Here is a 15,663-nt window from a genome sequence, read left to right as displayed (position 1 = left end):
TTAATTTGTTTTTGAAAGGAAATTAGTCCAAATGGCAAGAGTACCCATAATGATTCAATAAAATTTTGATGAATTAAGGAAGAATAATCAGTCATGCAAGTTATCCTATTAGCTGAATTGTAACTAATCTTTTTTTATGGCATCTCAGAGTAAAAATGACAACAGTTAATACTTTTGTATAGTGCTTACTCTGTGCTAGTGCTGTTCTAAGTGCTATTATGTATAACAATGCAATGCTAATGACAATCCTATGAAGTAGGGTCTAACTATGACTATTCCCATTTTACAGTGAGAAAAGTGAGGCACAGAAAGATTAAGTAGTTTGCCCAAAGTCAGCTAGTATGATTTCAAATCAGGACTCAAAACCAAGCAGTCTGGCTCCTACCAGTTTGGCTTCGGAATCTTGTGTTCTAAACCACTATGCCATATTCTCTTTCCAGATTCTGAAAGTGGGATGAGAACTAGAAGGCAGATAGCCAGAGATTCTTAAAAAGCTAAAAATTAGAAGGATAATGTGGTGTGCTATTACAAACGGAAGAGTCCATGCAACTCCTATCTCTGGTCTACTCTACTATGACATTTTCTAATAAGGGAAAAGGAACAAAGACTGTTTTTACATCTATTTTAGATATTGATAGCACTAAAATCAGTTATTGCCTGGGCATAAAAGTATATGTGCAAACATGAATGAGTAGCTCTTTAGGAGCATTAGATTGCATGTAATACACAACAGTCTGACAGCAGGACATTTACAGTGTCCTTTGGCTTTACTTAAACTTGATGAGGAGTGCCACATTACAGCATACGTAAAACAGTGGGGTCATTCCAACAGAAAATGACTCCGAACCAAACAAATACGTTTAAATACACAAGGGGTATCTTTTCAGCATATAATTAAACATATGTTTAATCCTCAAACTCAGGTTGGCAAATACTGTTACAGTAGTGGGTAAGCAGTGGTTCAGTGATTCTAGATTGGGTTTATCACAGTTCAGAGGTAAAGAGACCAGAACTGCAGAGCCTGGAGAGCGAGTTAATGATGACAAGACTTTTTGTATTTAACTAATTTATCTTGGAAGAAATAAAAGAGGAAGCTATCAGAGCGAAGAAGTTTGCTTGTGCAGAGCTCCTTTGTTTGTGGTTAATGGCCACACACTATTTAGAATAGGAAAATTGTTTCAACTGAGAATATTATAAAACTAGATAACAGTCTAGGATCTCTGAAAAGGTTAAACTTTCTGATGTCTCTGAAAATGAATTCCACTTATCTTTCAGAGGAAAATAACCCTTAGAAGATTCCAAATGTTATTTGTGATAACTCTAAAGAAAGATGGTAAAGAGGAAAAAGCTAAGATAAATAATTATAAATAAATAGGACCCAATTGCTCTTAATTCTCAGTATCAGTTGGATATTACTTTCAAAAACCTATTACCCAATCATGTGATCTTTGTGTGTGAGAAATAAGGAAAGGGAATGTTTGTGTTACTAAATCATTTTTTTACATTTTTTGAAGAACTATAGACCTGGATTTGGCTTTTTTGCAGAGGCACAGCTCTTGTTAGAATATGGGAATATTTTAATGAGTTTTTACTGCCTTTTATGCACACCAAAATACTACTGGAAATCAGCATATGATTCTTTAAATATAATGGAATTAGATATTTCATTAGTTTTAGCCAAATACTCACTTTTTGTTTTCTATGATTTTTTTTTATATTTTGTTGTAAACCTGGTACTATGGAATCATAATAAAGGATTATTATATGAGAATCTCTTTTTTTTAATAGCACATAATTAAAACGTACCAACATGTAATTATTTTGTTGTGTAACTGTATAGGATATTATGGTGCTGTGTGGTAAGTAGTGTTAAAAGTCACAGTAGAGGCCGGGTGCGGTGGCTCACACCTATAATCCCAGCACTTTGGGAGGCCGAGGCAGGCAGATCACCTGAGGCCAGGAGTTTGAGACCAGCCTGGCCAACATGGTGAAACCCTATCTCTACTAAAAATACAAAAATTAGCCAGGTGTGGTAGCTGGTGCCTATAATCCCAGCTATTTGGGAGACCGAAGCAGGAGAAGTGCTTTAACCCGGGAGGCAGAGGTTGCAGTGAATGGGAATCGTGCCACTGCACTCCAGCCTGGGCAACAGAGTGAGACTCCATCTCAAAAAAAAAAAAAAAAAAAAAAAGTCAGAGTAGAAACTTAGGTAAAAATAATTAATATTAAAAAAAGAAAATAGTTAATATTTTCAGAATCAATTTTGAGTATACTAATATTTATAGTATAGAAACCAGGAAACAAAATCTAAAAAAAAAGACTAAACACAATTTCCTTGGACTGGTAAAACATGAGATATATTTATTTGTATTCTAATAGTACTTGTTTTCTCTCAACACACACCCCATATTCATTTGTCCTGAGGATTTAATTTTTTTTTCAGAAAATATGGATTTATTTACACAATGCCACCATAAATATAAAAAACAAAAATGGAACTGAAATTCTCCTTCCTTGCTTCCAACGTGAATCACTAAAGTCTGTCTTTCCTCCATAACTCTTCCAGCTGCTTGGAGGAGATGAGCTTATTTTCTTTGTTCTCCTGGTTCAAGGGGAAAACTATATCTCTGCTTTTGGCAACCAGTAGACACCAGAGTTATTAGCAAATATATTTTGTGGCCTGCTTTCTCAAAGCAAGATGAGATTTCCCCCATCTGGGTTTTAATGCCCACCATCGCTTGGCCACTCCACCAATGCAATGCTTTTTCTTCCACTATCTGCAGCATCTGCAACTCCCCCTGTACCCAGGCAGCCAAGCGTACAGCTTATTTGCTTTCTGCAGATCCTCGTTTGCCTCTGAACACATTACATGCCCTTCTTCCTCCTCTCTAATAATAGTTTTCCCTTGAAAATCCATCCCCCTGCCTGTTATCATCACTTTAATAAATTTTGTGTGGAGAGGGATCATGGATAAAATAGAGAGCAATGTTCTTTCTTATAAAGATTTACCTTAGGATTTTTCATATTCTGCTATTCTTAGACCTTTATGAGGATTTTTGAGTTATAGTTTGGATTCTTCATAGTCTCGTTCAGCAGGTGCTGGTGCAAAATCATCAGATGAAGTAGTGAATGAGGTTGCTAGTGACATCTTGGGCAAACTTCCAAACAACTTCGACGTCGAGGCTGCCATGAGGAGATACCCAACAACTTATACTCAGAGCATGAATACTGTACTTGTCCAAGAGATGGGACGGTTCAATAGGTTACTGAAGACCATAAGAGATTCATGCATAAATATTCAAAAAGCAATCAAGGTAAGGTGAAAAACACCCAAAAAACCCATTAAATTATATATAGCATTCATTTATTTAGCAAATATTTGTTTAGCACAAATACTGTGTAAGCACTATTTTGGGTTCTGGGGATAGATAAGGTTAGAAAATAATTCTTGCCCTTGAGGAGCTTATAGACTTCTGAGAGTGAGAGTTAATAAACAGGGAAACAAGTATAGAGGATGTTAGATAGGGATAGGACCCTGGATTGGATATATGCTAAGGAGACACAATGTGGTAAGGAATGAGCCCTTGCCCTCATAAAGCACATTTTTTCATTTATTATTATTATTTTTTTAGAGATGGGGTCTCACCCAGGCTGGAGTATAGTGATGTGATTACTGCTCACTGCAGCCTTGAACCCCTGGGCTCAAGAATTCATTTGCCTAACCTTCCTGAGTAGCTGGGACTAGAGGTGTGAGCCACCAAACCTGGCTAATTTATTTTATTTTATTTTATTTTATTTTTATTTTATTTTATTTTATTTTATTTTATTTATTTTATTGTATTGTATTTTATTTTATTTTATTTTATTTTATTTTATTTTATTTTAGAGAGATAGGGTCTTGCCATCCTGCTCAGGCTGGTTTTGAACTCCTGGGCTCAAGTGATACTCCTGCCTTGGCCTCCCAAAGTGCAGGGATTATAGGTGTGAGCCACCAACTCCTGGCCCAAGCTCAAATTTTAGTGAGGGAGGCAAACTGAAAAATAAACTGGCCAAGTGTGGTGGCTCATGCCTGTAATCCTAGTACTTTGGGAGGGCACAGTGGGAGGATTGCTTGAGCTCAGGAGTTTGAGAACTTCCTTGGCAACACAGCAAGACCTTGTCTCTTCTGAAAAACAAACAAACAAAAAAATGCTGGGCATGGTGGTACATGCTACTCAGGAGGCTGAGACAGGAGGATCGCTGGAGCCTGGGAGGTTAAGGCTGCAGTAGGCTACGATCCTACCCAGCCGAGGCAACAGAGTGAGACCCTGTGTCAAAATAAAAGTAAACAAATACATATAAATTTTGGTAAGTGATAAGTTTTATGGAGAAAAATTAAACAAGATTAGGAAGTAGAGAATGATAGGTGAGAAGTTCTCTTAGGTTGGGTCAAGTCCCTCTGAGGAATGACTCTTGGAGAGAGACCTAAATTATGTTAAGGGGCAATCCATGGAACGTTTCAGGGAAGAGCATTTCAGGCAGAGGGTATAACACAAGTGTAAAGTCAAGAGAAAACAAGCTGGGCTTGGTCCAGGAACACAAGTAAGAGGTCTGATTGGCTAGAGTAGAGTGAGCATGAGACAGACACTACTACTAGAGAGAAGACACCAGAGGCTGGATTGTGATGGTGTTAGCCATAGTTAGGATCTGAAATTTTGTTTTATTTTAAAGTATAAATATAAAGAGAAGCCTTCAGAGGGTTTTAAGCATTGAAGTGAAATGACCCATTTTGCATTTTTAAAAATTTGCTCTAATCACTGCTGAAAGGATTACAGCAATACAGACAGAGACCAATGATACGACTGAGAAATCCAGCTGAACTGGTCTCTTGTAGTAGCATTGGAGGCAGAGGGAGGTGGCTGCTTATGAGTATTACTGAAAGAAGAGTCTACTAGGCTGGCTGAAAATTAATGTGGGTGTGAGCAAGAGAGTAGTCAATGATAACTCCTAAATGTTTGGCCTAAGCAAGTGCAAAGTCTGGGCAAGGAACAGATTTGATGTAAAAAATCAAGAATTATATTTTGGTCATATTAATTTTGAAATGCCTGGTAGACTCAATGGGAAGGTCGAGTTGTTAGATACCTGATTTAGAGTTCAAGAGGGAAGTCAAGTCTGGAGATAAATTTCAGAGTCTGCATCACGTTGATTATATTTGAAAATAAAATGTATAAATTATCTCAAATATTTTGGTAGTACTGATGAGCATTTTTCGGTGGCAAGCAAGTCTATGCAAACCTATCCACAAAGGCCGAGAAACTGAGAGGGCAAAGAAAGAAGCTGAACAAATCCAGTTTCTCAGAAAGGAACATTTAATAGTGACTTACGAACAGAAGTCATAATGTTCAGGCAGCCGTGAGAGGGGATGGTGGGTCCTTACAGCTTTACCCCCTAGACCCAGGGCTGATGCATCATGGGGAAGGAATGTGTAGGACAATTGAAGATGATCCCTCAGGGAAAGCAATAATGCTATGTGAATCTGCCCAGTGGCACAGTTTAATATCAAGGTTGTTTTGACCTAAGGGTAGGATTTATGGTAACAGTGGATAAAGTAGAAATCTTAAAGGCATTCTCAACACAGGGGTTAATGAGATGCCAACATGGCAGATTGGCATCCAAGATGGAGTTGCTTTATTCTCCACAAGCATAGATTACTTTGAAGCATCAATTTCTTTCCCGCAACTCATATGAACTACTTATAATGCCCTTTCTCATGCTGTTCTTTCATCTTTCTCTTCATATTTCACTAATTTGAGGAAGAAAATGTTTCAAATTTGAAAAACCTAACTTGACATGATATCTGTGGCCAATGTAGCAATGTAAGTCCTTATATTAAACTTATTTCTTTTTCCAATATCTCAGTGAAATGACACAATCTAACTGGGACAATTTTATATCACATTCTCTAGTATAATGCTAAAACCAGGTGTATTTTTAATGACAATATCTAATACATAAGACAAAATCTATTTCTTACAGTTACACAAAAGTAAATTATGACAATAAATTCAGCAAACATGTTGAACCTATATATTTGTAAAAGATCAAAGTTCTACTAAAACTTAAAAGTTCAATATTATAAAAATGTCAAAGAATTGCAATTATAGAAGGATTCAATTTTAGTTGACCCAGGATTACAGCAAATATTTAAATACTTAACAGTATTCGCTGCTGGCAGGTCAGTCATCGGGAATTCTCATCTGTGTTATTGGAAATGTAAATTGTTGAACCTCTTTAAAGTACAACTTGGTAATACCAGTAGAAATGTTAAATCTTCTTTATCCTAAATATATATATGTTTATATGTGCACATATATGCAAAGCTATAAGCACAGGAATGGTCAGCACTGCATTGTTTCAATAAGTGATTAACCTTAAATATTATCCAGTGGTTATATGAAATGCCCATCAATTAAGAGTGAGATAGTTTTATAGTTGCCGATGTGGAAAGATGCCAAGACATATTGATAAATGAAAAAAGGTGTATAACTTTATGTATTGTTTGACTCAATTTGTGAGTTCTTAAAAATATGCATATTCTCTGTAAAATTATATTCTCCTGAATTTGCCATATTTGCCTTATCATTTACCCTCTGCTTCTCTCTATATAAAAGACATATATATTTATAATATACATTAAAGATATATAATATATATAAAGATATATATATACCCATATATAAATGTTTTCTGAATTATTTGAGAATAGTGGTTGCTTATACCCCTTTATCTCAATACTTTAAGGTATACTTTCTAAAAACAAGAATACTTTTTATAATATCATAATACAATTATCAAATTTAAGAATAAAAACCTAAATATAATATTTTTATCTAATCAGCAATCAAACATTTCTATTTTTCAATCATGCAAATTCTGTCTTTTCTAGCGAAATCTATTCTGACACAGATTTCAGACCAGGATCAAACATTTCATTCGGTTGCCATGTTTCTTTACCTTCTTTATTCCAAGACAGTTTCTCAGCCTTTCTTTATGTTTGATAATATTGACATTTTTTAAGAATACAGAGCAATCATTTTATAAAATGTCCTGTGTTACTTTTTAAATGAAATAAAAAACTAATTGGAAGTTTTTAAAAAGTAAAACAATGAACAAAAGAAATTACACATTATAATTATGGGATAAAGCTGAAGTTATACCCAAGAAAATGTATAGTATTAACTTTATTTTTAATTTAATTATTAAACAAGAAAGATTAAAAAGAAGTGAATTATTTGGCTTAAGAGATAAGAAAAAGGATATGCTGTAAGTCCAGTACTAGAATAAATAAATTTTAAATGCTAAAACTGAACAAAAAAAAAGGAGGAAATTTTGAGGAGGAGTAAAGGTATAGAAGTGTTGAACAACTCCATTTACAAGTTGAGCTAATTGGTGTATATGGAACACTGACTCCCACAAGAGTATAATATACTTTTCTTTTCGAATCAACATGGAACATTTACAAATATTGACTATATAAAAACCATAAAACAAGTCTCAATAAATTAAAAGGTCTGAGATCATCAGTCTATATTCTCTGATCAGAGAAGAATTAAGCTAGAAATGAATAACAAAAGCACAATGAGAAATATCCATATATTTGGAAATTCAGTAAAATACTTCTTAATAACTCACAGCTTAAAAAATTTAAATGAAAATTTAATAATAATTTCTATTAAATTAGAGTGAACAAATATAAACATGCCAAAAATTGGAGAACGCAGCTTCAAATATATGTTAGAAAAACAAAAAGCATAATAAAATAAAAACAAATTAATGAAATAGAAAACAAACATAATAGACTCAACAAAGCCAAATGGTCATTATTTTAAGACTAATAGAAGCAACAAAGCAAAAAGAGAAGTAACCAAAAACTAATATCAACAATGGAAATGAAGTCATCAAAATAGACACTATAAGAGATCTGAAGATGACATCATGGAAACATTATGCCAATACATTTTGCTTATTTATTTCTTATTTTTGTGGCTATATAGTAGATGTATATATTTATGGGATACATGAGATATTTTCATATAGGCATACAATGAATAATAATCACATCAGGGTAAATGGGGTATCGATCACCTCAAACATAGATCCTTTGTGTTATAAACAATGAATTACTCTCTTTTAGTTATTTTTAAATGTGCACTTAAGTTACTGACTGTAGTTACTCTGTTGTGCCATCCAATACTAGATCTCCTTCATTCTTTAAAATATTCGTTAACCATCCCTACTATTAACCCTACTACCACTACTATCCAGCATCTGGTAGCCATCATTCTACTCTCTAACTCCATGAGTTCAATTGTTTTAATATTTAGCTTCCGTGGCCCGTGCACGGCAGCTCATGCCTGTAATCCCAGCACTTTGGGAAGTGGAGGCCAGTGGATCACCTGAGGTCAGGAGTTTGAGACCAGCATGGCCAACAGGGCGAAACCCCGTCTGTACTAAAAATACAAAAATTGGCCAAGCATGGTGGGAGATGCCTGTAATCCCAGCTATTTGGGAGGCTGAGGCAGGCGGATTGCTTGAACCAGGAAGGCGGAGGTCGCAGTGAGCCAAGATTGTGCGACTGCACTCCAGCCTGGGTGACAGAGCAAGACTCTGTCTCAAAAAAAAAAAAAAAATAACTCCCACAAATTAAATGAGAGCATGCAAAGTTTGTCGTTTAGGGCCTGTCTTTTTTCGCTTAATATAATGATCTCCAGTTCCATCCATTTTGTTGCAAATGACAGGATCTCATTATTTTTTATGACTGAATAGTACACTGTTGTGTGTAAGTACCATGTTTTCTTTATCTGTTCCTTTGTTGATGGACACAGGTTGCTTTCATATCTTGGCTATTGTGAGTAGTGCTTCTATAAACATGGGAGTGCAGATATATCTTCAATATACTGATTTCCTTTCTTTTGGATACATACCTGGCAGTAGGATTGCTGGATCGTACGGTAGCTCTCGTTTTAGTTTTTTGAGGAACCTCCAAACTCTTCTCCACAGTGGTTGTACTAATTCACATCCTCACCAACAGTGTACAAGCGTTCCCTTTTCTCCACATTCTCACCTGCATTTGTTACTGCCTGTCTTTTGGATATAAGCCATTTTAACTCAGGTGAGATGATATCTTATTACAGTTTTGATTTGGGTTTCTCTGATGATCAGTGACATTGAGCACCTTTCCATATGCCTGTTTGCCATTTGTATGTCTTCTTTTGAGAAATGTCTATTCAGATATTTTACCCATTTTAAAATTGGATTATTAGAGTTTTTCCCACAGAGTTGTTTGACCACCTTATATATTCTGGTTCTCAATCCCTTATCATACAGGTAGTTTGCAAATATTTTCTCCCATTCTGTGGGTTTTCTATTCATTTTATTGATTGCTTTTTTTGCTGCGTACAAGCTTTTTAACTGGTGTGATCCCATTTGTCTACTTTTGCTTTGTTTGCCTGTGCTTGTGGAGTATTACTCAAGGAATCTTTACCCAATCCAAAATCCTGGAGAGTTTCTTCAGTGTTTCTTCACAGTAGATTCATAGTTTGAGGTCGTAGATTTAAGCCTTTAATCTATTTTAATTTTTTTAATATGGCAAGATGGGGGTCTGGTTTTACTTTTCTGCATATGAATATCCAGATTTCCCAGCACCATTTATTGAAGAGACTGTGTTTTCCCTAAAGTATGTTCTTGGCAACTTTGTCAAAAATGAGTAAGCTGTAGATGTATGGATTTATCTATAGTTCTCCTTTCTGTTCTGTTGGGCTGTGTGTCTGTTTTTATGCCAGTACCATGCTGTTTTGTTTATTATAGCTCTGTAGTATAATTTGAAATCAGATAATGTGATTCCTCCAGTTTTGATCATTTTACTCAGGATAGCTTTGGCTATTCTGGGTCTTATGTGGTTCCATATAAATATTAGGACTTTTTTTCTATTTCTATAAAGAATGTCATAGGTATTTTGATGGGGGTTGCACTGAATCTGTAGACTGCTTTTGGCAGGATGAACATTTTAACAATATTGATTCTTCCAATCTATTGACATGGAATATCTTTCCATTTTATTGTGTCCTCTTCAATTTCTTTCACCAGCGTTTTATAGTTTTTATCATAGAGGTCTTCTTACTTCTTTGGTTAAGTCCTACGTATTTTATCTTTTTGTAGCTATTGTAAATGGGATTGCTTCTTGATTTCTTTTTCAGATTGTTCACTCTTGGCATATAGAGATGCTACTAATTTTTGTATGTTGATTTTATATCCTGTAACTTTACTGAATTTGTTTATCAATTCTAATAGTATTTTTGGTGGAGTCTTTAGGTTTTTCCAAATATAAGATCATATCAACTGCACACAAGGATAATTTGATTTCTTCCTTTCTGATTTGGATGTGCTTTATTTCTTTCCCTTGTCTGATTTCTCTAACTAGGACTTCCAGTACTATGTTGATAACAGTTGTGAAAGTGGACATCCTTGTTATGTTCCACATCTAAGAGGAAAGGCTATCAGCTTTTCTCCATGGAGTATGATACTAGCTGTGGGTCTGTCATATATGACTTTTAATAAGTTGATGTATGTTCCTTCTATACCCAGTTTTTAAGTATTTTTAAATCATTAAGTGATGTTGAATTTTATCAAATGCTTTTTCAGCATAAATTGAAATTATTATATAGTTTTGTCCTTCATTCTGTTGATATGATGTATCACATTGACTAATTTGTGTATGTTGAATCATTCTTGCATTCTTGGGATAAATGCCACTTGGTCATGATGAATGTATTATTGAATTTAGTTTGCTAGTATTTTGTTCAAGATTTTTGCATCAGTGTTCATCAGGGATATTGGCCTGTAGATTTTTTTTTTCCTGTAGTTTTCTTTGTTTGATATGTCTTTGTCTGGTTTTGGTAAAAGTAATACAGGTCTCATGGAATAAGTTTGTAAGTATTCCCTCCACCTCTGTTTTTCAGAATAGCTTGAGTAGGATTGGTACTAATTCTTCTTTAAATGTTTGGTAGAATTCAGTACTGAAGCTATCAGGTCCTGGGTTTTCTTTGCTGGGAGACCCTTTATTATGGTTTTAATCTTATTACTTGTTATTGGTCTGTTCAGGTTTTAGATATCCTCATGATCCAATCCTGGTAGGTTGTATGTTTCTAGGAATTTCTCCATTTCTTCTAGGTTTTCCAGTTTATTGGTATAATAAATTGCTAATAGTAAGCACTAATGATCCTTTGAATTTACGTGGCATCTATTGTAATGTCTCCTTTTTCATCTCTGATTTTATTTATTTTGGTCTTCTCTCTTTTATTTTCTTAATGTGTCTGAAGGTTTGTTGATTTTGTTTATCTTTTCATAAAACCAACTTTTCATTTTGTTGATTATCTACTTTCTCCATTTCATTTTTTCTGCTCTGATTTTTATTATTTCTTTTCTTATATTAATTTTGGGTTTATTTGCTCTTTCTTCGCTAGTTCTTTAAGATATATCATTAGGGAGTTTATTTGAAGTTTTTCTACTTTTTTGATGTAGGCACTTATAACTATAAACATCCACCTCACTACTGTTTTCACTGTATCCTGTAGGTTTTTGCATGTTGTGTTTCCATTATCACGTGTTTCAAGAAAATTTTCAATTTCCTTTTTAATTTCTTCATTGATTCACTGGTCTTCAGGAGAATATTGTTTAATTTCCATGTATTTGTATAGTTTCCAAAATTCCTCTTGTAATTGATTTCTTGCTTTATTCCATGTAGTCAGAGAGGATACTTGATATTATTTCATTTTTTGGATATTTTGAAACTTTTTTTGTGGCTTAACATGTGAATGATCCATGTGCTGAGTAAGAAGCATGTGTATTCTGCAGCTACTGGATGAGATGTTCTGTAAATATCTATTAGGACCATTTGATCTGCGGTGCAGTTTAAGTCTGATGTTTCTTTGTTGATTTTCTGTCTGGATGGTCTGTCCAATGCTAAAAGTAGAGTGTTGAAGTCTCCAGCTACTATTTTTATTGGTGTCTATGTCTCTCTTTGACTGTAATAGTTGCTTTATCTTGGTTTTTCAGTGTTGGATGCATATGTATTTAAAATTGTTATATCCTCTTGTTGAATTGACCACTTTATCATTATATAATGGCTTTCTTGGTCTGTTTTTGTAGTTTTTGCTTTGAAATCTACTTTGTCTGATATAAGTATAGCTACTCCTGCTCTTTTATGGTTTGTATTGGCATGGAATATCTTTATTCTTTTATTTTCAGTCTATATGTATCTTTGTAGGTGAAGTGTATTTCTTATGGGCAACAGATCAGTGGGTCTTGTTTTTTAAAAAAATTCATTCAGCCACTCTATGTGTTTTGATTGAAAAGTTTAGTCCATTTACATTCAACATTATTGATAAGTAAGTACTTACTCCCACCGTTTTGTTATTTTCTGGTTTTCTCTTCCTTTCCTTCCTCTCCTTCTCTTAGTGAAGGTGATTTTTCTCTGGTAGTATGTTTCAACTTCTTGCTTTTTATTTTTTGTGGATTTATTATATGTTTTTTGATTAGAAGTTACCATGAGGCTTGCAGATAATATCTTGTAACCCATTATTTTAAACTGATGACAATTTAAAACTGATTGCATAAACAAAGAAACAAGCAAAGAGAAACCTAATAAAAACTCTACACTTTACCTTCATCCCTCCTGCTTTTTAACTTTTTGTTTTTCCTATTTATATCCTATTATACTGTCTGTATCTTGAAAAGTTGTTGTAGTTATTATTTTTGATTTGTTCATCTTTTAGTCTTTCTCCTCAAGATATGAGTAGTATACACACCACACTTACAGTGTTACAATATTCAGTTTTTCTGTGAACTTAGTATTACTCTGAGTTTTATACCTTCAGATAATTTCTTATTGCTCGTTTACATCCTTTTCTTTCAGGTTGTAGAACACCCTTTAGTATTTCTTATAGAACAAGTCTAGTGTGGATGAAATCCCTCAGCTTTTGTTTGTTTGGGAAAGTCTCTTTATTTCTCCTTTATATTTGAAGGATATTTTCACCAGTTATACTATTCTAGGGTAAAAGTTTTGTTCCTTCAGCACTTTAAATATGCCATGCCACTCTCTCCTGGCCTGTAAGGTTTCCACTGAAAAGTCTGCTGCCAGACATATTGGAGTTCCATTGTATGTTGTTTCTTTTATCTTACTGTTTTTAGGATCCTTTCTTTATTTTTTTTACCTTTGGGAGTTTGATTGTTAAATGCCTTGAAGTAGTCTTTTTTGGCTTAAATCTGCTTGGTGTTCTATAACCTTTTTGTACTTGAATATTGATATCATTCTCTAGGTTTAGGAAGTCCTTTGTTACTACTGCTTGAATAAACTTTCTTCCCATATATATCTCTCTTTACCTCTTCTTTAAGGCCAGTAAGTGTTAGATTTGCCCTTTTAAGGCTATTTTCTAGATCTTGTAGGTGTGCTTTCTTCTTTTTTCTTTTATCTCATCTTACTGTGTATTTTCAAATAGCCTGTCTTCTAGCTAACTAGTTGTTTCTTCTGCTTGATTAGTTCTGCTGTTAAGAGACTCTGATGCATTATTCAGCATAATAATTGCATTTTTTAGCTCCAGAATTTCTGCTTCTTTTTAAAAATCTCAATCTCTTTGTTAAATTTATCTCATAGGATTCTGGATTCCTTCTCGGTGTTATTTGGAATCTTTTTTTGCATTTCCTCAAAACGGTTATTTGAATTCTCCGTCTGAAAGGTCACATATCTCTGTATCTCTAGGATTAGTCACTGGTGCCTTATTTAGTTTATTTGGTAAGGTCATGTTTTCTATATGGTCTTATTTTTTATTTTATTTTATTTTTTGCTACCCAGACACTATTCATTATCCTAGATGGTCTTGATGCTTGTGGATGTTTGTCAGTATGTGGGCACTGATAAGTATTTACTGTAGTCTTTGCAGTCTGGGCTTGTTTGTACCCATGCTTCTTGGGAAGGCTCTCCAGATATTTGAAGGGACTTGGATGTTGTGATCTAAGTTTTTGGTCACTGCAGCTGTATCTGCTTTAGGGGGCACTAGAAGCCCAGTAACACTGTAGCTGTTTCAGACTCATGGAGATACTGCCTTGGTGGTCTTGGATAAGGTTCAGAAGATTTCTCTAAATTATAAAGGAAAGAGTCTTGTTCTCTTCTCTTTGTTTCTCATAAACACATAGACTCTCTCTCTCTCTGTGCTGAGCTGCTTGAAGCTTGGGGAGGGATGCCAAAAGCACCCATATGGCCACCAACATTGAGACTGTGCTGGGTCAGACCTGAAACCAGCATAGCAGTGGTCTCATCCAAAGCCTGTTGTAACCACTCCCTGGCTACTGTCTATGTTTGCTCAAGGCCCTGGGGCTCTACAATCAGCAGGTGGCAAAGCCAGCCAGGCTTATGTCCTTCCTTTCACAGCAGTCAGTTCCCCTGGGCCCTGGACCAGTCCAGAGATGCTGCCTCGGAGTCAGAGCCTACAGCCTGAAACCTTAATACTTCACCTGGTGCTCTGTTCTACTGCTGCTGAGCTGGCACCCAAACCATAAGACAAAGCTATTCTCAAACCCAGTTGTGTTGTCTTCTTTCCCCTTTCCACAGGCAGAGGAGCCTCCCCCTGTAGCTACCATCACCACAGGTTCACAGGGAGTACTGCCAGGCTGCTGCTGATCTTCACTCAAGGCCCAAGGGGTCTTCAGCCACCTTGTGGTGAATGTTGCCGGTCAAAGTTAGTCTGTGATTTAATAGCTACCAAGTAGCCAAGTATTGATTAAGAAGATTTTTCTATTAAAATTTGGTTAGATCAGGTGCAGGTGCAGTGGCTCACGCCTATAATCCCAGCACTTTGGGAGGCCGAGACAGGAGGATTGCTTGAGGCCAGGAGTTGGAGAGCAGCATGGTCAACATAGTGAGACATCATCTCTATAATTTTTTTTTTTTTTTTTTTAGACAGGGTCTCACTTTGTCACCCAGGCTGGAGTGCAGTGGCACAATCTTGGCTCACTGCAGCCTCACCCTCCCAGGTTCAAGTGATCCCCTTGCCTCAGTTCCCCAGGTAGCTGGGACTAAAGACCTGCACCACCAACACCCAGCTAATTTTTGTATTTTTTGTAGAGACAGTGTTTCACCATGTTGCCCAGGCTAGTCTTAAACTCCTTTCCAGAAAGGCCATCCAGGAACCAAGGCCTGGAATCAGGGACCCTAGGAGCCCTCTTGGTGTATACCCCACTGTAGGAGTCAAGCTGGTACCTAAGCTGCAAGTCAAAACCCCCTTTACTCTTCCCTGTGCTTTCCTCAAAAAAGAATCTCTTGGTAGCCACCAAGGTGGGAATGTGCAGGGTCACACCTGAAGCCAGCATGGCGCTGAGTCTCAAGGCCCATGGTGTGTACTACCTGGCTACTGCTGCTTATTATTCACGGCCCAAGAGCTCCTTAGCCAGCAGGTGATGAATCCCGCCAGGAGTGGGCACTTCTCTTCAAGAGTGCAAGGTTCCTTTGTGACCCAATATGTGTCTAGAAATATTGTCCAGGAGTCAGGGCTTAGAATGTGGGCCCCAGGACTGTTTCCGGTGCCCCATCCTACTGTGGCTGAACTGGCCCCCAAGTTGCAAGACAAAGTC

The 15,663-nt window shown here is 35.9% G+C and overlaps 1 protein-coding gene across 3 annotated transcripts in view; it reads left to right on the top strand.

The window, feature by feature from the left end:
• Positions 1–15,663, top strand: part of LOC105468290 (dynein axonemal heavy chain 7) — a 340,382-nt gene that overhangs the window by 308,844 nt on the left and 15,875 nt on the right. For all 3 annotated transcript variants that reach the window (XM_071073104.1, XM_071073106.1, XM_071073105.1), the window contains one exon: positions 3,084–3,314. In XM_071073104.1, the coding sequence (XP_070929205.1) occupies positions 3,084–3,314 (231 nt within the window). The remainder of the gene's footprint in view (positions 1–3,083; positions 3,315–15,663) is intronic.

The sequence above is a fragment of the Macaca nemestrina genome, chromosome 11 (assembly GCF_043159975.1).
Source record: "Macaca nemestrina isolate mMacNem1 chromosome 11, mMacNem.hap1, whole genome shotgun sequence".
NCBI lineage: Eukaryota > Metazoa > Chordata > Mammalia > Primates > Cercopithecidae > Macaca > Macaca nemestrina.
The sequence above is the reverse complement of the archived record's forward strand: the minus strand, read 5'-3'. Positions and strand labels throughout refer to the sequence as shown.